Source organism: Pieris rapae, chromosome 24, assembly GCF_905147795.1.
Source record: "Pieris rapae chromosome 24, ilPieRapa1.1, whole genome shotgun sequence".
Taxonomy (NCBI): domain Eukaryota; kingdom Metazoa; phylum Arthropoda; class Insecta; order Lepidoptera; family Pieridae; genus Pieris; species Pieris rapae.
The window spans coordinates 4,718,112-4,742,055 of record NC_059532.1 but is presented as its reverse complement, the minus strand read 5'-3'; the positions used below and the strand labels follow the sequence as shown (position 1 = coordinate 4,742,055).

At 35.5% G+C, this 23,944-nt stretch overlaps 1 protein-coding gene across 2 annotated transcripts; it reads left to right on the top strand.

Moving 5' to 3' along the window:
* Positions 1 to 120: 120 nt before the first annotated feature.
* Positions 121 to 18,964, top strand: LOC111000756 (modular serine protease). Of its 2 annotated transcripts, none has more exons than XM_022270315.2 (15): positions 121 to 428; positions 499 to 538; positions 670 to 720; positions 5,413 to 5,514; positions 6,003 to 6,119; positions 6,587 to 6,721; positions 7,755 to 7,935; positions 9,598 to 9,695; positions 9,985 to 10,169; positions 11,815 to 12,030; positions 12,823 to 12,990; positions 13,716 to 13,840; positions 14,933 to 15,109; positions 15,731 to 15,893; positions 18,028 to 18,964. In XM_022270315.2, exons 1-15 carry the CDS (start codon positions 398 to 400, stop codon positions 18,228 to 18,230), a joined length of 1,992 nt encoding a protein of 663 aa, XP_022126007.2. In that variant the 5' UTR covers positions 121 to 397; the 3' UTR covers positions 18,231 to 18,964. The 2 variants fall into 2 exon arrangements, with proteins under 2 accessions (XP_022126007.2, XP_022126006.2); XM_022270314.2 differs by having other exon boundaries at positions 493 to 538.
* The last annotated feature ends 4,980 nt before the right edge of the window (positions 18,965 to 23,944 follow it).

The window sequence follows — 23,944 nt, the reverse complement described above, 5'->3', positions numbered from 1 at the left end:
TTCTAGTATGTTTATTGTAATTTTGTAAAGATAAAGTCATAAATATATAAGTCAAGAATAACTTTATTTCTCATAAGAATTGCATACATAATGCACTTACTGAGAAACATCAAACAATATAAATTAAGTAAAATTTGTACTGTGCTAGTGAAGTTATTGACGTCGTGACCTTGACCTTATACATGGACGCTGGACGATAGTGTATCAATATTATGCACCATTTGACGCTCAAATGTTTAATTGCTATGTCTGAAGAACGAAGATAATTTAATTATTGTTATGAGGTCATTCGCGAATAACAAACAGGAAAATCTTATTCTAATTTGATAACTATCATACTATAACTGACCAATTTTGTTACAATGTGTATATACCAATTATTAGCAAGTATTTAAAAATGTATTTAATTACTTTTATTATTGCTCTTGGTAAGCTATTCTTCATACATAATTATTTTGTTTAATATTTTAATCATAAAGATACTTTATTCAGTTTTAGGTGCTGCAGAAGTTTCTCCTCTAGGAACAGATGGATTTAGGTATGTTTTTAAATGCATTTTATTATAATTTAATCTTTTAAACAGCAAATTATAAAAAAATCTTATTTATATCTTATTTTTAAATTTTTATACTTTCAATAACTAATAATTGTAAACCTGTTTTGTTTCAGTAACTCTTCCAACAGAAATGTATTACGATCCAAAAGACGAACTGATTGCAAGTAAGTTTAGTTGTATGATAACTAAATTAAGTCAAAGTTATTTCTATAAATATTATTTCTGTTTAGCACTTTATAAATGTAATCCATAATCCTCTACCATATAATATATTGCATAGCAACATAGTAAGTACATAAATATGTTTCTTGACAAATTTTATGACAAAGTAACTTAGTGACCTAATCAAATTATATTTTCTTCAAGAATAATTTTGGTACCCCCTCTATATGTTTTAAAATAAAATAGCCTTTATTACTGTTAAAGTTACTATATATATGTACATTAAAATTATAGAATGTCCCTAATAACAGTGTGCCTTTCGGCAAAGGCCTCCTCCAATTCTTTCCACTGTGTTCTGTCCAAGGCGACTCTCCTCCAGTTTGGACCTGCTGTCAGTTTTAGTTCGTCTTCCCATCGTCTGTATTGACGTCCTCTACTTCTTTTGCCGTTACGTGGATACCAGTGTGTGACAATGTTGCTCCATTTGTTCTTTGAAGAACGCATCAAATGTCCTGTCCACCTCCATTTTTGTTGGTCTATTCTGATCAGTATGTCGGTTAGTTTTGTCTTACGCCGTATGTCAGTGTTTCGAATTTTATCTTTCCTCTTGATGCCGAGCATGCTTCTTTCAACTGCATGTTGGAATGTTGTCAGTTTTTTCCTGTGTAACTGTGTAAGGGACCAAGTCTCACATCCATATGTAACACAGGGCAGTATACAGGTATTAAATACTTTTTTCTTTAGACCTATATTCATATCCTTGCTCTTCATTATTTCTTTCATTGCCCAGTATTTTCTCCAGCCATTAGCAATTCTTTTGTGTATTTCTTTAGACATTTGGTCTTCGTGAGAGATTATTTGCCCTAAGTGAACATATTCTTCTACATACTCTAATATCTTTCCATTCACTTTGATTTCTGTCTTGATAGGAGTTTGTCATCACCTTAGTTTTTTCTGTATTCATGGTTAGTCCAGCTTTGATACTTTCATTTGTAAGCATTTCAATCATGACCTGCAATTTTTCTGGGTTTTCTTCAAAAAGAATCAGATCATCCGCAAAGCGAAGGTGGCTAAGTAATCTTCCATTGATATTTATACCGACTTGATCCCAGCTTATATTTCGGAAAATGCCCTCCAAAGCGACTAGGAATAATTTCGGGGAGATAGGATCACCCTGTCTAACACCTTTGCTGATTTGGAAGGTGCTTCCTAGTTTCTCTAGTTTGATTCTTGCTTTGTTGTGGTTGTATATTTCCTTTAATAGATTCAAATACACATTATTTATCCCCATTTGTTGTAGGCACTTCCACATATAGCTGTGATCAAGGCTATCAAAGGCTTTATTGTAATCTATGAAGGCAGTGTATAGTGGTAGATTGTATTCTCTGTATTTTTCCATTATTTGTTTAACGGTATGAATATGATCTAAAGTGGAGTAGTTGGTTCTAAAGCCTGCTTGTTCTTCTGGCTGATTTTCATCAATCTTTTTGCATATCCTGTTGAGAAGTACCTTTGAAAATATTTTATAGATATTCGACATAAGGCTGATTGGGTCTGTAGTTATTGACATCCTCTTTAGAGCCTTTTTTATGGATCAAAATTATATCCGATATGTTCCATTGTTGTGGGATGATGCCTGTGTTAACTATTTTGTTGAAGATATCTGTTAATAGTGGGCTTATCTCTTCTATGGTACCTTTTAGTAGTTTGTTGTATATCATGTCTGGTCCAGGAGCTTTATCCAGTTTTTGACTTCTTATTGCTTTTTCCACTTCGCACTGTAGAATATCAGGTTCTTTGTCTTGTGTGCTATATTCTGAAGGGTTTATCACTTTGTTTTTGTTGTTTGCATTTGTTTCATAGTTCATTTGTTTACTTTGATCGGAATAAAGTGTCTTATAAAAGTCTGTTGTTGTCTCTAGAATGTCCTTCCTTTGGGTAAAACTCTTTTCTGCTTTCTTCAATTTTGGAATCCAGTCATTTTTCTCTCGTAGTACTTTCAGAGCCTTTCTTGTGCCACCAGATTTTTCTATGTAATTTTCTAACGTTCTTAGTCTCTTAGATCTTTGGTCATTCCTTATATTCTCTCGTATTTGTTTGCTTAGTTTATTAATTTTTCTTAAATTTCCTTTCTTGTCTTCTTGTATAATTTTTTTTTCTTTCTGCAAGTAGTTTTGGCGTTTTGTCACTGAGTTTTTTTAATTTATTTTTTCCTTTTTGTTGTATGTTGCTAACACTGGTCAGTTGTAATTCTAGGCTGTTATATTGTTCTGTAATGTGTAGGTTTTTGTAGGTTTCATCTTTTGCTAAGGAGTTTATTTTAGTTTTTATTTCTTGAAGATTTTCGTGTTTAAAATCTTTTCCTATAGTTTTGTGTATATGTTTTCTTGATTTTTTAATGTTTTTTGGAAGTAGAGTTCCACGAACCATTCTGTGGTTAGTATTAAAGTTAAGATTTTGAATAATGTCTACATCGACAAAGGTTTTGGGATTATTCGATAGGATGTAATCAATTTCATTTCTAGTTTTTCCATCAGGGGAGACCCATGTCCATTTGCATTTTGTTTTCTTCTTAAACTTAGAGTTCATTAGGTATAAGTTGTTCTCCATTAAAAATTCTGCCAGTCGTTGCCCATTAACGCTTCTTTTGCCATCGCCATGTTTTCTAATTATAAAGCTTCGTTGGCTTGTCTAGTACCGATTTGGGCGTTGAAATCGCCCATGACTATAGTGTTTTTATTTTGGTTGTTTCTTATGTGGTCCGCTAGAGTGTTATAGAAGAGCTCCCTCTCTGTTTCATCGGCTTGTTCTGTTGGTGCATAGATTTGTATTAGTGTCCATTGTTCTGGGTAGCCTGGGAGGAGTATGTTGAGTACAGCTATTCTGTCGTTTAAGCCTAAAAATTTCTGGATATTGTTCTTTAGAGATGCCTTTACGAGAAATCCTACACCTCTATGGCCAGCCTTTTCTCCTTTGTAATACATTACATATTTTGGATACTCTTCAATGCCTTCTCCCTGTCTTCTCATTTCACTAATACCAATGATATCCCAATTGAGGTTTTCAATCGCTAGTTCTAATTCTTTAAGACTTTCATCTGTTCTAAGGGTTCGAGTGTTAAGTGTTGCTATATGTACCTTGTTTGATGGAGGGTCGCATTCCCCACGGGGACCAGCCGGATTGGGGAGTAATGTGTCGTTATTGTTATGGTTCTGTTTATAGTTGTCGTGCTTTTTCCTGGTTCTCGTGTGTACGTTTTATTGATTGTTTGTTCTGCCAGTATTGGAAGCTGAGTTTGCTCTTGAACGAAATATTTGTGGGTGCGACTTACTAATTTTTGTAGGTGCCGATGTTTCTGTGTTTATGCTGCCGTTACCATTATCTGAAGATGACCTTCTCCTTTTGGCATCTGTTGTACCTTTCTCTTTTATTATTAGTTTGTCATATCGTATAAAAGCTAGTTTCCCATCCTTTTCTGCGTTATTTTTCATTTGTTTTAACTCTTTACGTTTGATTAAAACTTCCTTTGGATAGTCTTCCGTAGCATATATGTTAGAAGGAAAGTAGTGGTTGTTCTTTAGGAGTTCATACTTCCGCCATGCTAGAGTGAGTGTTATAAGTATTGGTCTATTTTTAGCTTCCATCTTCTTGCCGAGCCTTCTTAGGTTGCTGAGTTCCCACTGGTCCCATTCCCGCGTTTCTTTATTTTTTCTACTAATTTCGTAAGTATCTCTAGTACGTTTTTCATGAGATCATTCGTGTTTGTTTCGGTTTCTGCTACGCTATGAAGTATAATGTTGTTTTTTCTTGTAGTTCTCTCTAAATCCCTGACTCTTGTCTGAAGAGTTTTTACCTCTTGTTTTAGATTTTTGTTTTCTTCTCTCATCGGTTTTAGTTTTTCGTCAATAACATTTATCAGGTTCCTGTTAAATTTTTCTGCCAACTCTTCAGTTTGTTTTTTAAACTCAATTTTCATTTCTTCCATTTTTTCTAATATTAATTTTACTTGAAGATTCATTGTATTGTTGTTTCTCTGTTTTTGGTGGTTTTCTAGTATTTTTTATATATATATACTGCTACCTCTTTATTTTCAGAACTATTGCATTTATGAATTTTCTATTGGGACTATTTAATTTTTGAGTTGGCAACCCTTTTTTGTTGTCTTGTTATGATAGATGTCAAATTATTAAAATGATGATGATTCACTTAATTACGTGTTAATAATTATTACTTTCATAAAACTGTACCGATTCACTATAAGTTGTGGAAATAACATTAAGTGTTTGGAACGGTTACTTTGACGTATGCAACACTCTTTCGTTTACATCCACTTTTCGTACTTATCTTATTTTGTAAATTTTACTTCTAGTGAGAAACCAGTGCCGTTAAATGCGATGATATGCTTTTAGGTGTTTTCTTGTTGATTTAATCTTGAAACACAAAGTATTGATACTGATTTTGATACTCTACCAGTTATTTGTTGTTTTTCACTCACTTTTAGCACTTATCACTTCTTATAAATATTTTTTTAGGCCTCTATATGTTCTATATGTTTTAAGTAGGTTTAAAGTCTTTAAGTCTACCTGGCTATGTGGTTTCCTTTTGTTACTTACAAAATAAATTATTATTAATCTTATTATTGTAAGAATTCAAGTACTGAAACAATTAATATATGTATTTCTTATTACTTACAGTGCAGATGAACATGCATGTAGTGATTTCTGCATTCCGCTTGACAAACAATGTGATGGTGTGTTAGATTGTTCTGATGGATCTGATGAGGCAGAGTGTGAAAGGTAATTTTAACAGGAACTATCCTAATATGTCGTTACAAGCTAAGGGATCAGATAGAAAACTAATTAATTCAATATGAGCACTTGACACAGTACTTTATCACTCCTCTTACTATATTCGCACTTGAATCTCTTTAAATTGAATTTGAAAATGAATTGGACCTGTTTCGGCTCGATAATTTCTCTGAGAATAATCTTGCACAATATTTGCAAATTTTAAAGTCCTGAAGAGGAGTCTCCTGAACTCCAAACACTCTACTACACATGTTCTGAATATTTCAGCTTTAAACTAAGGTCACATTATGAAAATTACAATTATCTAATATATGATTGACCCTCTACTGAAATGGTCAGAAATCATATTTCAGCCTGTTAAAAAGTTCTCTAACTAGTAGAAAAATCTAGAAACATTGCAGTCAACCTGTATTCGTAATAATATCTTTAATCATAATTAGTAATACTTTTGATATGCCTAAAAATAATTGTTTAAGGTTTTTCCAATACCAATGTCTTGATGGTAAGAGGATATCAGTGGATAAGCGCTGTGATGGAACAAAAGACTGTGCTGATGGAAGTGACGAAACCCACGCCCTCTGCCGGAAAATGTCGTAAGTTTCTTTGTGTTTTATAAGAGATATAGTTTCCTCTAAATAATAATTTGACCTGTGTATTGGGTAGATAACGTCATTGTTCAAATTTATTTATTTCTATATACAAAAGACGACCACAATATAAACATACATAAAATAAAACAATTTTTTTAAATTTTCATAAATTCCATGTCTTACTAGATTATAGAAATATGATATTGTTTTTTTAATACTTTTTTTTTATAGAACAGGGGGCAAACGGGCAGGAGGCTCACCTGATGTTAAGTGATACCGCCGCCTATGGACACTCTCAATGCCTTTTAAGAATTGGTACGCTCTTTTCTTGAAGGACCCTAAGTCGAATTGGTTTGGAAATACTTCTAAATTCTTTTTATTTATACTTATGTCATTCGTTCTGGGTAAAATTTTATCTGTATGTGTATTAAGCTAGTGTGCCTTATAAATTGTTTTTTTTTTTTTTTTAGTTGTCCTGACTATCTGTTCCGTTGTACGTACGGCGCGTGCGTGGACGGCACAGCTGCGTGTAACGGAGTGAAGGAATGCGCAGACGAATCTGATGAATTGCTGCCACGGTGTCGTGATCAAAGCAATATTGTTGGGTTAGCACCTTGCATTTTTTCTATTTTCATGAGAATCTATACTAATAAGGTTTTGATTATTTATATTAACGATAATAATAATAATAGCCTTTTTTATCGGACATTTCGGCGTATTCTTTATTTTTTATTTTTCGTAGATTGATTCTTTCTTCCATTTCTGCTTGTCCGCTTGCCAGGTGGCAAAGGCCTCCTCCAATCTACTCCATTCTGGCCTTTCTAAGGCCACTCTACTCCATGTTGTTCCCTAACCTGGGTAGAGTTTGTTTACTGTTTTCTTTATAATGTTGTTTTTTTATTTATTTTTGGAGGGTTTCGGTCTAATTCCCCACGGGGACCAGCCGGGTTGGGGCTTTCGTTGTTGTTTTCTCTGTTACTATTTATCTTAATCTCGTCTTACCGGTGTCTGCTAATTCCGATAATATTAACGATAAATTTTGGATAAATTCAACGCCCCATTATGCATAACCAAAAAAGTGGTAAAATTTAGACCAATCAAGTAATGAAAGGTAATGCCAATTTCATCACTACATAGTATAAAACAAAGTTGCTTTCTCTGCCCCTATGTCCCTTTGTATGCTTAAATCTTTGAAACTACGCAACGGATTTTGATGCGGTTTTTAATAGATAGAGTGATTCAAGAGGAAGGTTTATATGTATAATAACATCCATTAAATAGTGGAATAGTACTGTTATTTTTGAGGTTTCTAATGTGATGTCGTAAATAATTACATTTTTTCCGCTTACATTGCAAACGCAGACTGAACCCTACGAGTTATCAAAATAATGTGCTAAGTATTGTACACATTGAAAAGGTCTACAGAAAAGTCCGCGATGGTATATGTCTATCTCTTATAGATAACCCACATTTTATATACAACGTTCACAGATTTTCTGTAGTGTCATTTTAGTATGAGCATTGCACCCGTGCGAAGCCGGGGCAGGTCGCTAGTTCTTAATAAATTTTTTATTTTAATAAAAAAACGCTGTGGATATTTTTTTATGAAAGGTTATTTCATGTGAAATAAATTTCCAGCGACAAATTTCGTTGCGAGAGCGGTGATATGATAGATTTATTTCTCGCGTGCGACGGTAATGCGGATTGCGCCGATCGGTCGGATGAGTCGCTGTGGGGATGCGCAGGCGCAGTCTGCCAAACTAATCTCTTTCAGTGTGCGTACGGCGCGTGCGTCGACGAGGGAGCCGATTGTAACTATGTAAGTTTGATTTTAACTTGGTGTTTGGATTTTGTGATTTTTTGCATTATACACAGAATATTGCAATTATTATTTTCAGAATAAAAAATAATCTTATTTGTTTAAACGGGCAATTCTTGTATATCTTAATATATATATTTCTTGTGTGCGTGTGTATGTGACTGAACTCCTCCTAAACCACTGGACCGATTTAGACGAAATTTTTTGTGCGTGTTCAAGGGGATCTGGGAATGGTTTAGATTCACAATTTTGTCCGCTGGACAATGTTTTTTTAATTAATTTTCAATTTATTAGTTGTTGTTGATTTTGGAATGTTTTACATTGGATCCGACAGACGGCGCTACCATCGCAGTGTCAAATTTTAAATAATATTCGAATTTTAATTTTAGTCTGTCCCGAAATTTAAAAAAAGTTTTGTTATCATTGTGTTATATCGTGTGTGACCATGTGCTGGATCGTTAGATATTGTCATAACATTTGAATAATAATTTTCATCAAAATGGCTTATTAACAATTGAAATCTTGAAATTAAAGACGTGTAGACAGGACAACGTCTGTCGGATCCGCTAGTATATATATAATCTCGGGATCGGCTCCAACGATTTTCATGAAATTTAGTATACGGGGCGTTTCGAGGGCGATAAATCGATCTAGCTAGGAATAAATGATAGAAAATAACAGAAAGGTGGTGTTTGAGTAGTCCCAATTTAAACTGAAAAATGTATCTTCCTGACATCTATCGGCGAATAATAATACTACTTTTTTTAAAGTTGCTTTAACGACACAACACTAAAGCTATTCCAGCATATGTATGTAATTTGTACTTATATATAAATTCCAAAAACACAATTTATAAAAAAATAAAATGCCGTCCAGGTACTGTGTATTTAAGTGTGTGTTTCAGTACAAGACACGAAATTTTTGAAATTTGCTTTTTTAAAAGAGTACCGAGAGTTTTTTAGCGCCATGGGCGAGATTTAGACTAACTAACTGCAATTCAAACCCATATGAAAAAAGGAAAAATATATAAGGAAATTACCATTTATTACAAAAAAAAACTACAAAAAATTGACTTTTCTAGCCTCTCTGTCGGCGAACTATTTTATTATTTTATCAAAATCGAAGTTTTCAGTAATTTCTTTCTCAGTTGCCAAGTTTGTCAATCGGGATTGCGATATTGGCGATCGCAGATAGGTTTAGCTTAAGTTTAGAAAAACTCCTCTCCCCACTAGCAACCATTACAAATATAGTTATATGCGCATTGCTATCCATACATTTGGATATGGTCTTGCAATCTTTGATAAAATTTAAAACAAAAACATGGGTAGCCACATTCTGATCAGGCTAAAAAGATTTCAGACTTTGAGTTCATCACACAACATTTACCCATCTATATCTGGATATATAGGGGCACCGCTTTTTTTTCAAATTCCCACACATTTACACAACACAACACAACCAATTTGGGCTTAATTAATTAAATTTAATCACAGTTAGTTAATTTTATTAAATACTTTGTTTGTTTGTTCCCTTTTATAAATCCTTTTGTTATATAATGTATTATGTATTCTGTGGCTATATTCTCAGTGTATTTGTTTGCTATTATATATAATTTATCTTAGCTGTAGGAGTACTAAATAAATAAATAAATAAATAATTCAGATCCAAGAGTGCGCCGACGGCTCCGACGAATCTGACATATTATGTAATAGGACCATAACTACTACAACCACTACTACGGAAGCGCAGATTATTGTCGCGTGAGTATTTTTTTTTATAGGACAAGGGGCAAACGGGCAGGAGGCTCAGCTGATGTTAAGTGATACCGCCGCCCATGGACACTCTCAATGCCAGAGTATACTTTGTACGCACGCACTTTTTTATTTTTTTATGAATCAATCTGAATTATAATGAATTTATCGTAATATGTAAATTTGATTCACAACTTTGAGGTCCATTGGTTCCCTTTAATGTTTTGCGATATATTTTAAATGCTTTTTCCCAAGTGTTAATAATATTAAGTAATTTTAGAAAAATATTTTTGTTCAGCCCAAAATCCTGTTCCGTACCAGATCATCCAAGAAATGGTTTCTATCGTCTGGCTTCACCAGCGAATTCCGATCGCTACTTGACTTTGAATGTGTCCTGCAAGCCTGGATACAAGTTGGTGGGAGACGAGACCATACATTGTTATAGTGGGGTGTGGTCCGTAGAGACTTTGCCCACTTGTGTGCGTGAGTGTACTTTGATCTTGAAACCTTTATATACAAATGTTTGTATGTTGAATGTAGCAGAAGGCTCACCTGATAAATTGATACTCAAGCGATACCAACACCCAAGAACACCCACATTGTCGATCGCATGCGCGATGCCGGCCTTTTAAAACTTATTACTCACTCAACTCTGGATACATTTATACCGTTAATCTCTCGGGCATACATTAGAAGATTTAACTTTCACATACATACTTTGCGGCATGAATATGTGATATACTTTCCAACCATCGCAACCAAATTATGTATTTAATCAGTTATATGAACCTTTTTCTACATATTATATATATTTCATCTTTGGTAGATAGATGCGTTAATTGTCCGAAAAAAAAAATGGCACTTTCTAATGTTACATAAAATCCCTTACTTTGAAATATATTTTAAATGGGTTTTAACTAAATAATTAATGCTGATATAACATGTATGTATTATCAAGTTATTATTTTATTTTCAAGTTATTCAGTTTTATATTTATTTTTAACTACATCTTAAAAATAATATAAAAAAAATGTTTTATATAAATATATATCTTAATATATATATTTCTTGTGTGCGTGTGTATGTGACTGAACTCCTCCTAAACGACTGGACCGATTTAGACGAAATTTTTTGTGCGTGTTCAAGGGGATCTGGGAATGGTTTAGATTCACAATTTTGTCCGCTGGACAATGTTTTTTTAATTAATTTTCAATTTATTAGTTGTTGTTGATTTTGGAATGTTTTACATTGGATCCGACAGACGGCGCTACCATCGCAGTGTCAAATTTTAAATAATATTCTAATTTTAATTTTAGTCTGTCCCGAAATTTAAAAAAAGTTTTGTTATCATTGTGTTATATCGTGTGTGACCATGTGCTGGATCGTTAGATATTGTCATAAACATTTGTATAATAATTTTCATCAAAATGGCTTATTAAAAATTGAAATTTTGAAATTAAAGACGTGTAGACAGGACAACGTCTGTCGGATCCGCTAGTACATATATATATATGTATGTTAGTCCCTGAGGCAGTGTACCTTTAACGCTGGCAGAATTTCCTCGCTGTATTCCGATTCTTATTCGTTAAGGAAAGCACCAACTCTCGGGTGACTGGTACTCTCTACCAGTTGCCAACTTAATGCTTATTCCAATATTCCATTAGATTTTTTTTTTCTCGTACGTTAAATCTTATGAATTGATGTTTCTGTCTCTCTTTACCGCTGCATCCGGTTTGAAATCACCCCGATTCTAAATAAATTTATCTATCTCATTTTCTCCCACGTTAAATCATATGAATTAATGTTTTTTTTATAGAACAGGGGGCAAACGGGCAGGAGGCTCACCTGATGTTAAGTGATACCGCCGCCCATGGACACCCTCAATGCCAGAGGGCTCGCGAGTGCGTTGCCGGCCTTTTAAGAATTGGTACGCTCTTTTCTTGAAGGACCCTAAGTCGAATTGGTTCGGAAATACTTCAGTTGGCAGCTGGTTCCACAGAGTGGTGGTGCGCGGCAAAAACTGCCTGGAAAAACGCGCAGTTGTGGAACGGCGGACGTCGAGGTGATACGGGTGGAATTTCGTATTCTGCCTCGACGTCCGATATTTCTAATTGCTATGAAACCTCAGGGTCCTGCAAGCTGCAACCATCGGACAGTGTGGTGTACCGTTGCCTGGTGACGGAGTATGGTGGGATTGACAGCACCAGGGATTGTGGGAAGGAGGAGCTGGATGGTACGACGGTGCAGCCCGAATGCCGGCGCCCGAATTATTACAGCCCCCAGGACTTGCCATATATGTTCTGTACGGATGGACAGTGGAATTATAAGCCTAAATGTTATCCAGGTGAGATATCGTTGGATAATTTGATATCTTATAATTTAAAAAAATGTCTATGAAGTAAATGTTATTCTTGTCTATGACCTCGGGAAACTGTCGCAGCAAATGTCTACTGCCTCGGGAAAATGACGCAGCAAATGTCTATTGCTTTGGGGAAATGTCGCAACAAATGTCTATTGCTTTGGGGAAATGTCGCAGCAAATGTCTATTGCCTCGGGAAAATGTCGCAACAACTGTCTATTGCCTTGGGGAAATGTCGCAACAAATGTCTATTGCCTCGGGAAAATGTCGCAACAAATGTCTATTGCCTTGGGAAAATGTCTCAGCAAATGTCTATTGCCTCGGGAAAATGTCGCAACAAATGTCTTTTGCCTCGGGAAAATGTCGCAACAAATGTCTATTGCTTTGGGGAAATGTCGCAGCAAATGTCTATTGCCTCGGGAAAATGTCGCAACAACTGTCTATTGCCTTGGGAAAATGTCGCAACAAATGTCTATTGCCTCGGGAAAATGTCGCAACAAATGTCTTTTGCCTCGGGAAAATGTCGCAACAAATGTCTATTGCTTTGAGGAAATGTCGCAACAAATGTCTATTGCCTCGGGAAAATGTCGCAACAAATGTCTATTGCCTTGGGAAAATGTCGCAACAAATGTCTATTGCCTCGGGAAAATGTCGCAACAAATGTCTATTGCCTCGGGAAAATGTCGCAGCAAATGTCTATTGGTTTGGGAAAATGTCGCAGCAAAAACAGCAAGTATCATATCAAACATATTCTAGTATTCGTGTAATATATTCCAGAGTGCGGGACTGTAACCCCCAAAGGGGAGATCCTGGTGATAGGGGGCGGGATGGCGGAAAGGGGTGCGGTGCCGTGGCATGTGGGTATTTACATAAAGAACTTGACTGCGCACACACACACTCAGATTTGTGGGGGTTCGCTTATTAGTACTTCGACTGTTATATCGGGTATGTAAGTTTTAGAGAAAACATAAAAGTAAATCAGAAAGAAAGTATTTGCTAAGAAAATAATTTCTATAACAAACATTCGAGAAAATTTTATTTCCTTTATTCATAAAAAAATAATCAGTAATTGCACAGTTTAAAGTCGTCTCGTCTCTTTCCATCACAGCGTAAATACAGTTTGACAGAGAGAGATGAAAGAGAACGCGGCCGGTGCAGCTGGTACGCGTTAGAGTGAGACCGACTATGTAGTCGGTCTCACTCTAACGACGGTCGGTTAGTCTTGAGTCTGTGTAGAATAGTAGATTGAATTTATATAAAAATTATTTGTTATTAACAACAAAAAATACAGCAACATTAAAAAATAAATAAATAATTATAATTGCATAAGATGATAGCATTTATTCGAAAAATAAATAAAAAAACTTCGTTTACTGCACCAGACGTTTAGCGACAGAATTGCCATCTAAAGTTCTAATATTTAACTACTAAACGAATCTATCAACCAATAGCGTTTATTTTTTCTCTATCTCCCTTTCTCACTCTCTCTCGGTCGGTCTCAATCGCTCTATCCTTTTCTTCGAAAGACGCTGCGCATCTACGTGACGTTTCATCCGTAAACAAATTACCCTAAATAATAATTTAGTCTTTCGTTTCTTTCTTTTTAATTGTGTTACCGCTGTGTTGGAAAGAGACAGATGATGCAATAGGCCTGTTTTCATGCATTTTAGCTGCTCACTGCTTCTGGTACGAGAAGATACACCAACTGCCCAGTTATTTGTACTCGGTGGCTGTTGGCAAACTGTACCGTGATTGGGATCATCCCTACGACTCGTTATACGCTCAGCGACGGGACGTAAGATTTATTACTTTTTTATATCGTTATATGTATCTTTTAAACGAGCAATTCTTGTATATATATATGTAATTGGAATCTCGGAATCGGCTCTCAACGATTTTCATGAAATTTAGTATACGGGGGGTTTCGATAAATCGATCCAGCTAGGAATCATTTCTAGAAAATTTCATTTTATTCGTGTTCTATCACACTGATGATTTTTTTCTTTAAACTAATAAGTTTAAAAAAACCAGTTAAAAAAAATACCAAGTAAAGCTAGGTCATCCAGGTCCTGAACAAATAATTACAAAACCAATACAGTGAAAACATTTGATGAAACGAGCGGCGTTATCGCTCTTCGCTCCGGTCAATCGAAACCAAAAAATTAGAGTGAAGGCACATAAAAAGCAATAGCAATTCCTGAAAGGCCAGCAGCGCACTAGCGAGCCTTCTGGCAGTGCGAGTGTCAATGGGCGGCGGTATCACTTAACATCAGCTGAGCGTCCTGTCCGTTTGCCTCCTATTACATAAAAAAACAGTATCTTGGTAGTATCTTCAAAATATGCACAGAAAATGATAACATACAAAAACATTTTTTTCTAACCAGGTCATTATGTCGGTTACAAAATATATTTAAACTAGCGACCCGCCCCGGCTTCGCACGGGTGCAATGCTGATACTAAATACACTACAGAAAATCTGTGAACGCTGTATACAAAAATGTGGGTTATCCATAAGAGATAGACATATACGATCACGGACTTTTCTGTAGACCTTTTCAATGTGTACAATACTTAGTGCATTATTTTGATAAAACTCGTAGGGTTCAGCCTGCCTTTGCAATGTAAGCGGAAAAAATGTAATTATTTACGACATCACATTAGAAACCTCAAAAATAACAGTACTTATCCACTATTTAATGGATTTTATTATTCATATAAACCTTCCTCTTGAATCACTTTATCTATTAAAGAAAACCGCATCAAAATCCGTTGCGTAGTTTCAAAGATTTAAGCATACAAAGGGACAGGGACAGAGAAAGCGACTTTGTTTTATACTATGTAGTGATTTTGAGCCTCCAATAGAAAAACTCTTGTTTCTCTATTTCAGGTATCAAAAATAGAGTTGGCTTCGCGCTTCTACGGCGCCGATTTAAATTATCAATACGATCTGGCCGTGGTGGTAGTCAACGAGCCGTTTTATTATCGCCCGTACATACGTCCGCTCTGCTTGGACTTCGACCCGAGACTGAATGAGGAACAACTGAGAAAGGGGAACATGGGCAAGGTCTGTTTGAATATAAATAATAATTAAAGAATTTTTAACAGAACAGCGCGTTTTTCAAGGCAGTTTTTGCCGCCCACCACCACTTTGGAACCCGCTGCCCACTGAAGTATTTCCGAATCGAATTCGACTTTCCTTCAAGAAAAGAGCGTACCAATTCTTTAAAGGCAACGCAACTCGCGAGCGAGGTATTAAGTGTCCATGGGCGGCGGTATCACTTAACGTCAGGTGAGCCTCCTGCCCGTTTGCCCCCTGTTCTGTTAAAAATAATAACAAGCCAAACCAAACACCTTATTAACACAAAACAGGTGTAATTTTTATGAGGGAGACTGTAATAGCTTGGTTTTCAGGGTTTTGTTTCCTGCTCATTGTTAAAACTGTTTGATTGATTGGAAATGTGTTTTTATTATTTGATTGCGGGCCGTTCAAGTATTACGTAAGCCATATAGGGGGTTTGGGGGGGAGGAGGGGTGTTCCAATGATTTTCTTTGATTACGTCAACAGTAATTATTTTTTTTACACATATAACCCACACATTGTCACATTGAAAATGATTAATACGCCTTTGTACTATTATTTGGAAGCTTTTCTTACTTTTTCGATGAAGATATGCATTAAATCCAGGTAGCAGGCTGGGGCCTGACAACGGGCTATGCGGGGTCAGAATCGCCCATTTTGAAAGTACTGGACATCCCATTCGTACCCTTTGACGATTGTGTCAACAACACTTCGAAGGATTATAAGGAGTTTCTGGCTGCGGACAAAATTTGCGCTGGACATGCTAATGGTAGGAATTTACAATAATACACTTTCTTTCAGCACACTTATAAAAATACAGGCCTCCAATCTTTGTGAATTATATTAAATTTTATTGTCAATTTATTTGTCAATTAATTTGTCAATTAATTTGTCAATTAATTTGTCAATTAATTTGTCAATTAATAGTTGTCAATTATGTCGCATAACGTTTTGTGCAGTGAACGCAGATTTTTACAGAAACTGCCAATGTTGATATAATATTTATAATAAAAATAAACTGCAAAATTGAGGTGTTTCAACACAGCTAAAGTAATATTAATAATAATCTAAGTCAGACAATCGTTGGGTTTTTTAAGAAAAATTGTTATTTTTTTCGTTTTGTAGTCTTCTTTTTGTAGATATTTGTAAGCGAGACCCTCTTCAAGGTAGCAGTAATTTGCCATCATACGAATATTCCATCTTCCTTGGTAACGTTTCTCCATCTTCTTTATCTATTGATGGATCCCTGTTTCTCGCTGGCTGGTCCAAGGTTTTAAAGTAGAGTGAAAGTGGGGAAAAGGTAATGAAATTTGACGCTCACATTGCATCCCAACTGGGAAATCACAGAAAATTACAGAAAACTTTCTGTAAATTTCGACCATGTTGGGAACAATTTCTTTGTAAATTTTCTATTTTTGATGGTCTTAGAAGAATTCCTTCTTGCTTCCTTACTCGAGCAGGAAATTTGACGCACAGGTATTTAAAGCTTTGACGAACTACTTACGATCAGCTAATGCATCACGCTGCACCTTCTTCTTAATGTAAACGAAAAATTAACTAGAGGCTCTACCAAATAATACAAAGGAATCTAACAAGGATGGTTATGGTTGGTACTCATTCCGTTGTGCGTAAAGTCCTGGCTACAAAAAGCCAGTCTAACTCCTTCCTTCTGGAATTCACAGAATTCTCCTGGGCACTTCACAGGTTTCACGGAGCGACCTCACTGTTCCGAGGATTTCTGTACGTTGTTTAGCCACAGCCTCCCATTCCAGGACTACGTGGGTGACTGATTCCTCTGCGCTGAAACAGCCCCTGCACATGAGGCTGTCTTTCGCGCCTAGAACAAAAAGGATGTTTATTCTCTTGATTATTTCTGTTTAGGCTTAGAAGTCGCTTTGTCATTTGCGGGATTAAATTCCGGTAGAGCCATTTTGGACTCTGCAGTCCACCTGCAGACCATCGTTGATGCTGCAGTTGTCGTATCCAGGATCGCACTTGCGAAAAGGGCAAGAGAATGAGTGAATACGGGCAAGCGTCATTCATCATCTTTCGCATTTCCGCATCATTCGCAAGCAATGCTCGACCAATCCATGTTTTGTACATCTTGTGTCACAATACGCCGTACATAGACTTAGCCACTATACACATCTCTGACTAGATTTTTGAAGTGAAATTTCGAACTTTAGAATCGTTGTGATTTTAAACCGAATGCAACGGAAAAAGCGACAGTAAAAAGAGACAGAAACATTAATTCATAAGATTTAACGTGAGAGAAAATGAGATAGATAGAGAAACTTCTTTAGAATCGTAATTTCAAACCGGATGCAATTGAAAAAGCGACAGTAAAAAGAGACAGAAACATTAATTCATAAGATTTAACGTGAGAGAAAATGAGATAGATAGAGAAACTTCTTTAGAATCGTAATTTCAAACCGGATGCAATTGAAAAAGCGACAGTAAAAACAGACAGAAACATTAATTCATAAGATTTAACGTGAGAGAAAATGAGATAGATAAATTTATTTAGAATCGTCGTGATTTCAAACCGGATGCAGCGGTAAAGAGAGACAGAAACATCAATTCATAAGATTTAACGTGGGAGAAAATGAGATAGATAAACTTCTTTAGAATCGTCGTGATTTCAAACCGGATGCAGCGGTAAAGAGAGACAGAAACATCAATTCATAAGATTTAACGTGGGAGAAAATGAGATAGCAGGCATTATACAGCCTCTCTTTACATTGATACACGCTTTTTCATTTGATCGAATTTCAAACTTTCGATGTTTTAGTTTTTGTTTCACATTTAGATAATGATTAATTTATATATGATTAATAATAAAAACATTTTTTGAAGGTTCACTTCTACCATGTGTGAATTGCACATATGTTTTTTTCTTTCAGGTACAACCCTTTGTAAAGGCGATAGTGGTGGGGGTTTAGCGTTCCCAGCTTTGGTACAGTCCACCTCTCGGTACTTCTTACGTGGAGTGGTTTCCACCAGCCCACCCGCTAGAGATACTCGCCTGTGTAATTTATACTCTTACACAGGATTCACCAATATATTGGCCCATGAGAGCCTGATTAAGGCCTATTGGTATGTTTGAGCCGCGAAGTAGATGGTTCGGTGTTGCCACTGTTAAGTGTAATACCACAGTGTGCATACGAGATAGTGTTGCCACAATTTCAAACATTTTGATAATAACATTAATTAAATTGCCTATGGTCAATAGAGTTCCAAAAAACTAAGGTTATGAAAGACAAAATTTTTTAGGTCAAAAAGTAAATTTTTTATACGAAACACTAACTCTGTTTTATTTAGGCGTCCACTATTGTTTATGGTTTTTGCCTTGATTTTGTCATTTCGTTATCATGTGCATACAGTTCTCTTTTTTTTCCTTTTTTGGCCTGCACGGTCTGTGCGTCAGCCATGCAAAAAAGTTGGGAAGTGGGATTTATTTTATTGGATTAGAAATTGGAGCGGAATTGGAAAATTTAGTATATAAGTACTGAAGTGGTTATAATTTTATATTTTTATGAAAAAATGGCTTAAATTCTATATACATCAATTTTATATTAGGTAAAAGGACAGAAATTGAAGTAGGAAAACTAAATTAATTCTAATGGATAAAAGCGAGGAATTAAAAACGAAACGTTTATGTCGAGTACAGGCAAAGAATATATGATTAAAATCACCAACGTCATTTCACACACACATATATCTTTAGGCAAAAGATTAAGCTTTGCCAAATGAAGGGAATGGATCCATGGCCCAGTGTCAGCCATAAGTGTCGAAGTCATAGCTTTACCAAGCGTCATTTTTGAAAACCATGGTTTAGGAGGTATATCCACCAGAATCCTGCTGTAATATCGACCTTTAGTCTGACTTGAACGCCAAATGTTTGTCCAAGACTTCAATATCTGGGATTTAGGAGAGCCAAATCACAACAAAAGTTTGTACGGAACCCGATCTCCGTCGTTGACCACAGCTCTAGCTCGGATATCCTTGGTACTGCCAATGATACCAGAGTGCCCCGGAATCCAACAACATTGATACAATTAACCACGACATGCAACAATGATTGGATGATTATTTCTGTTACTGCTAAAAGGAAATCTTTCTTACTTAATCTTTTAGAGTCGGTTAAAATTATTGAGTTTTTTTAACTTCATCATAGAACCTCAGCAGACCAAAACATTCTCCACTAAATACTGAAGTCTCTGAATCTTTCTTTCTGTTTAATGCAACACACTAGGGACCGGATTTGGAAGAATCACTAAAAATTAAATGGCAATGTTTCTGTTAATGTTTTTATTACCAATGAAAGGCAACATGTCTTCACTACCTCAGTGACCAATAAAACCACAATTAGATAACCAAAGCTTCTTTGAATTGCACATTTTTAAGTTCAGCTGCGAAATGATTGGTTAGGACCGATTGAGATAGGGCTGGTTGCTTCTTTTCGCCGTAGACGTTCAGAATCTTTGATAATAATAATAGCCTTTATTTCTAAAAAAAACTTTAAAGTTTAGGAATATTCATTTAGTTAGATTTTGGTTTGTCCACCGTTGGACATAGGCCTCCTCTGGTTCCATTCGCGTCTGTCGCGGGCCAGGTAACCTCAGCGACGGCGATGATGTCATCGCGCGGGTACCAGTGTAGCACTCTCTCGCTCCATCTGTTATCATATTTCCTTGCTGTGTGCCCTTCCCAAAAACAATCTTTGATAGAAGGCAAAAAATATTGGTCGAAGACAATATCAATTGGAACAGTTTCATTTGGGAGGTAGTTCTTAGAAATACCGTCATAGGTTTGTGGCACATCTTTCAACGATGCAACAAAAAAAAATCATCAACAAGACATCAAAAGTTGACGGTTGTCGATCTATAGTGGTGTCCAATTTCTTATCTATTAGCTTTGCTAATTGCGATTTGTCGGTTTTACATATTGAACCATCTGGATGACATTGGCATTCTGTACAATGCCAAATTGTTGATGGAAAACGCTTCCTCGGGATTGGAAGAAACACTGAAAATTAAATGGCAATGTTTCCATCGGCTGTTACTGTAAATAATTTAAATAAATTTGACATTGGCAGAAGCATCGTGTTTACATAGAGTCGATGCGATTGCAATTAGCGCGTAATAGCAATTTTCAATACCGCGTATTAGTATTATATCAATTATATAATAGGAAGATATTATTGAATATCTTGTTCAATAGAATAGATTTTTTTACAGAACTTTTTTGTGGTTCTTTTGCATGATATTGCATAGGAATGTCATTGTCAATGTCACGTGGAGAAGTCCCTCATTGTAGGTAAACGATTTCCTCTTATTTTGTGTTCTGCAATTATTTCTTTTGATAAATCGGATATTGCATTGGCACCAGTCAATTCTGACATGAAATGTAAGTTTTTGAAGCGGGGATCTAATATAGTTGCTTTGTTGCTTGTTTTGATAAATTCGTTAGTGGTATAACTAATATAGTATATAAACTAGTAATATATATAACTAACGTTACTAAATCACGCAAAATCGTTAATTGCGAAGTAGCTACCATATCAGGTACATTATTCTTAGTTCTGGATGCCAATACTTTTGCGACAATTGAAGACAATTTTGGAAGTTTTTCCATTATGTCCAGACAATAGTTCGAGCTAGTACTAACTGCTTGAATGAGCATCAATATTTGACCTTCTTTCTTTCCTTCTGCACTGAGTATTTAAAATAAAAATAATAAGATTTATTTTCATTATCGCTTGGTTAAAGGTGGTGTCCATATTAGTAACTAAGTCTTGTAATTCTTTTGCGATTTCAGCTATGGCAGCTACATTATCTGCAAACCTGGTGAATTGTATTTTCACTCACACATATTAAATTGTTTCCTTAAATTCTCACCTTTGTCTTGAATATTCAATTAAAAGTCAGCAACTTCAGGAGAAACAGACTTTGAAGTATTAACAGATTTTCTTTATCTAATTGTGGATCAAATGGATTGCAATTTGCTTTGAGAATTTTGATAAAATCAGCAATATTTTTTTCATAGATTTTAATTCGGTTAGGTTATAATTCTCCTTATACATCTTGTAAGTTCCTTAAGCCACAAACATCCAAGACATGTGATGTCAATGCGGCTCTTATGATGTGAATTTTTTATTAATTTTATTAATTAGTGTAGTGAGGAATACCACTCAATGGTTTAGCTGCATCAGCATTTGTTTGTATGAGATGTGAGATCTATCGGTATTCGTGAGAATGGTTTGTCGGTTTTTGAAGTGCCGCTTTTTCATTTGATCGAATTTCAAACTTTCGTTGTTTTAGTTTTTGCCAAATTAAAGATTTATATTAAACTTATAAATTAAAATGTATCAATAAAATATACTGTTTTTAAAGAACACACACATTTAGATAGTGTAAAATGATTAATTTATATATGATTAATTATAAAAACTTTGTTTTTGAAGGTTTCACTTCTACCATGTGTGAATTGATGTGCAATAAAATGCAATATTTGTAAGCCTTATGCGACTAACGCTGTAGACGTTTCCAACAGTTAAAATGTTATTAACATTTAAGACGGTGAAATGATGCTTCTTTCAATATGAATTATTTGTCTGTGATTAAGATTTCTTATGCTTTCTTTTTATGCTACAGCCTACAATTAATAAGAACATTTACATTATCATATGTATGATTTCCCATTTTCATGGTTTGCAAAGTTTGACTTTCTACTTGTGAAGTATAATTAAGAGAGGCCATAGAAATAGTCCGATTGCAGTGTTTTCTTTTTAACTCGCATAGTCTTGCAAAGCTGTCATTTATAAAACTGATGCCTGTGTCAAGAAGTGCTTCTACACTAATTTCTCGAATATAAGCGGGCTTTACGTAATAAAGAAGGTGACGCTGATGTCATACAAGCGGAAAGGTTTTCAGTACCTACTACCACAGAATTTGTAGGTTTAGAAGAGCTTCTGCAAAAGTGGCAGAGTGCCCTTTCTTGTTGTAGAGCTGACAAGTCATTTCAAAGACAGGGCAGTTCTTACGAGGATGTATTAGTCCCCTACAAAAGAAAAAAAAATCGTCGAGAATGATTAACAGAAGAGCAAATCTCGTCGTGCAGTTTGTGGGACCGGAGAGACTATAGTGGGTTCTTATGGGCAACAGTATTGGAGCTGTTGATCTCTGCAGTTTTTAGAGAGAGTGGTTGGTTGTAAGCTTGATCAAGTGTTAGAGTTAAGTTTTCTAAAAGCCTATGTCTGATGCGATGATATACCGGCTATGAAAGCATCACGCACGCTTTCGGTTTTGTTTGTTTCTGTATTAACAGCCGCATAGTCACAATTTTGGTTTTACATACAGTTTTTGATTGCTTCTTCGTAGTTCGTGGATTCGCTTATATTAGCGTAGATATTTGGTGATATATGATTTATCAAAAGCTAAAATTTTGTGCTGTCCCGTTTTTCTGGCGGAGGAACCAATTGTGCATCTATTTCTGGAACGGTCGGTTTCTGCATGAAAATTAAGCTTACGCCGTTTACAAAATTCGCGAAAAACCAAAACTACGCAATCCGTTCGCAAAACTACCAGGAGGCTTTGTTCTGAGAAGAACGGGCAAGAAACTCAGCAAGTTTTACACTCCCAATACCCTCAGTGTATCCAAGGTCTTGTTCCAGAGACCTATCTGACGGGTCGATATCAAACCTTTCAGGGCGAAGATCCATGTTGCTTTTTTATTTTAGCTTATTAAATCGACAAGATAGATCCTTCATTTATAAATCCAACATACTCTTTTCCTTTCATCCCCAGACGCTTAGTTTTTATTCTTTTTCAATCATCTTGATCGTTTCTTCCGCTTATTCGTCAATTCTTCTTCCAATTTTCCTACAATCCACCACATAATGAATAGATGAGAAATCAAAAGCTTTACTACAAGTATTTGTAATATCCAAAGAAGACTGAACATGACAAATACAATAAATATACTTACACACTTGTTATTTAAAAATGAATCATAAATCAGGAGCGCGCACCATTTGTATCGAGATTTCCACTACAACGCGGTAAATAAATAAAACGCGGCGACGCTAAACATACACTTAATATTGAAAAGACAAAACTGCATGTTGTTCAATCAAATTCCATCAAGGATGCCACTGGTATAGCATTGGTGGCTCAGAAAAATGCTAGTCTCCATGAATTAACCGTGTGCTAGTGCCCTTCTATAGAAACAGTTGATAAACAAAAACATGCATTGGAATCAACACATTGAATACATCTGACATACAGAAATCGCAAAGCTCATTGGCCATTCTTAAACCGTCACAAAGATTTTTCAGAATAAATGTCACATTTTCAGTGCTAGTTAAAGCCTCTCCTTCAAAATGGGGTGTGAATATAACATTTCCAAGTCAGTTTCAGTCAAATCTTCATCTTGCGATTCAAGCAATTCCTGAATGTCACTTGATTCTGTCTGTTCAAACCCATCTCGTTCAATTTCGGCTATATTTGCAGTCAAAGTTTAAACTTGTATGGATTCTTCGTCAATTTCTGCAGTCAGAGGGCTATACTTGTTTCCAGTATGACTTCAATGTGTGTGGTTTCAGTTCTTCCAATGATTCTATTATGTTTTCCAGCATTCCATAAAATTCATATCAGACTAGCTGACCCGGCGAACTTTGTTCCGCCTTAGACGCCATAAATGAGCAGATTTTTGATTTTATAAAGTTAATTGTTATGTTAGTAATGTGTATGTTAGTCTATCCAAACTTACCAAAATTCCATATTAAATTGAACTTTTAATATTAGGCCTGATAAAGTA

Bases quoted from the DNA above. Each gene is read 5' to 3' on its own strand.
- LOC111000756 (XM_022270314.2), top strand. From the start codon at position 398: ATGTATTTAATTACTTTTATTATTGCTCTTG. The intron at 539-669 runs GTATGTTTTTAA...GTTTTGTTTCAG, and splicing joins CTAGGAACAGATGGATTTAG to TAACTCTTCCAACAGAAATG. The intron at 10,170-11,814 runs GTGAGTGTACTT...ATGAAACCTCAG, and splicing joins GACTTTGCCCACTTGTGTGC to GGTCCTGCAAGCTGCAACCA.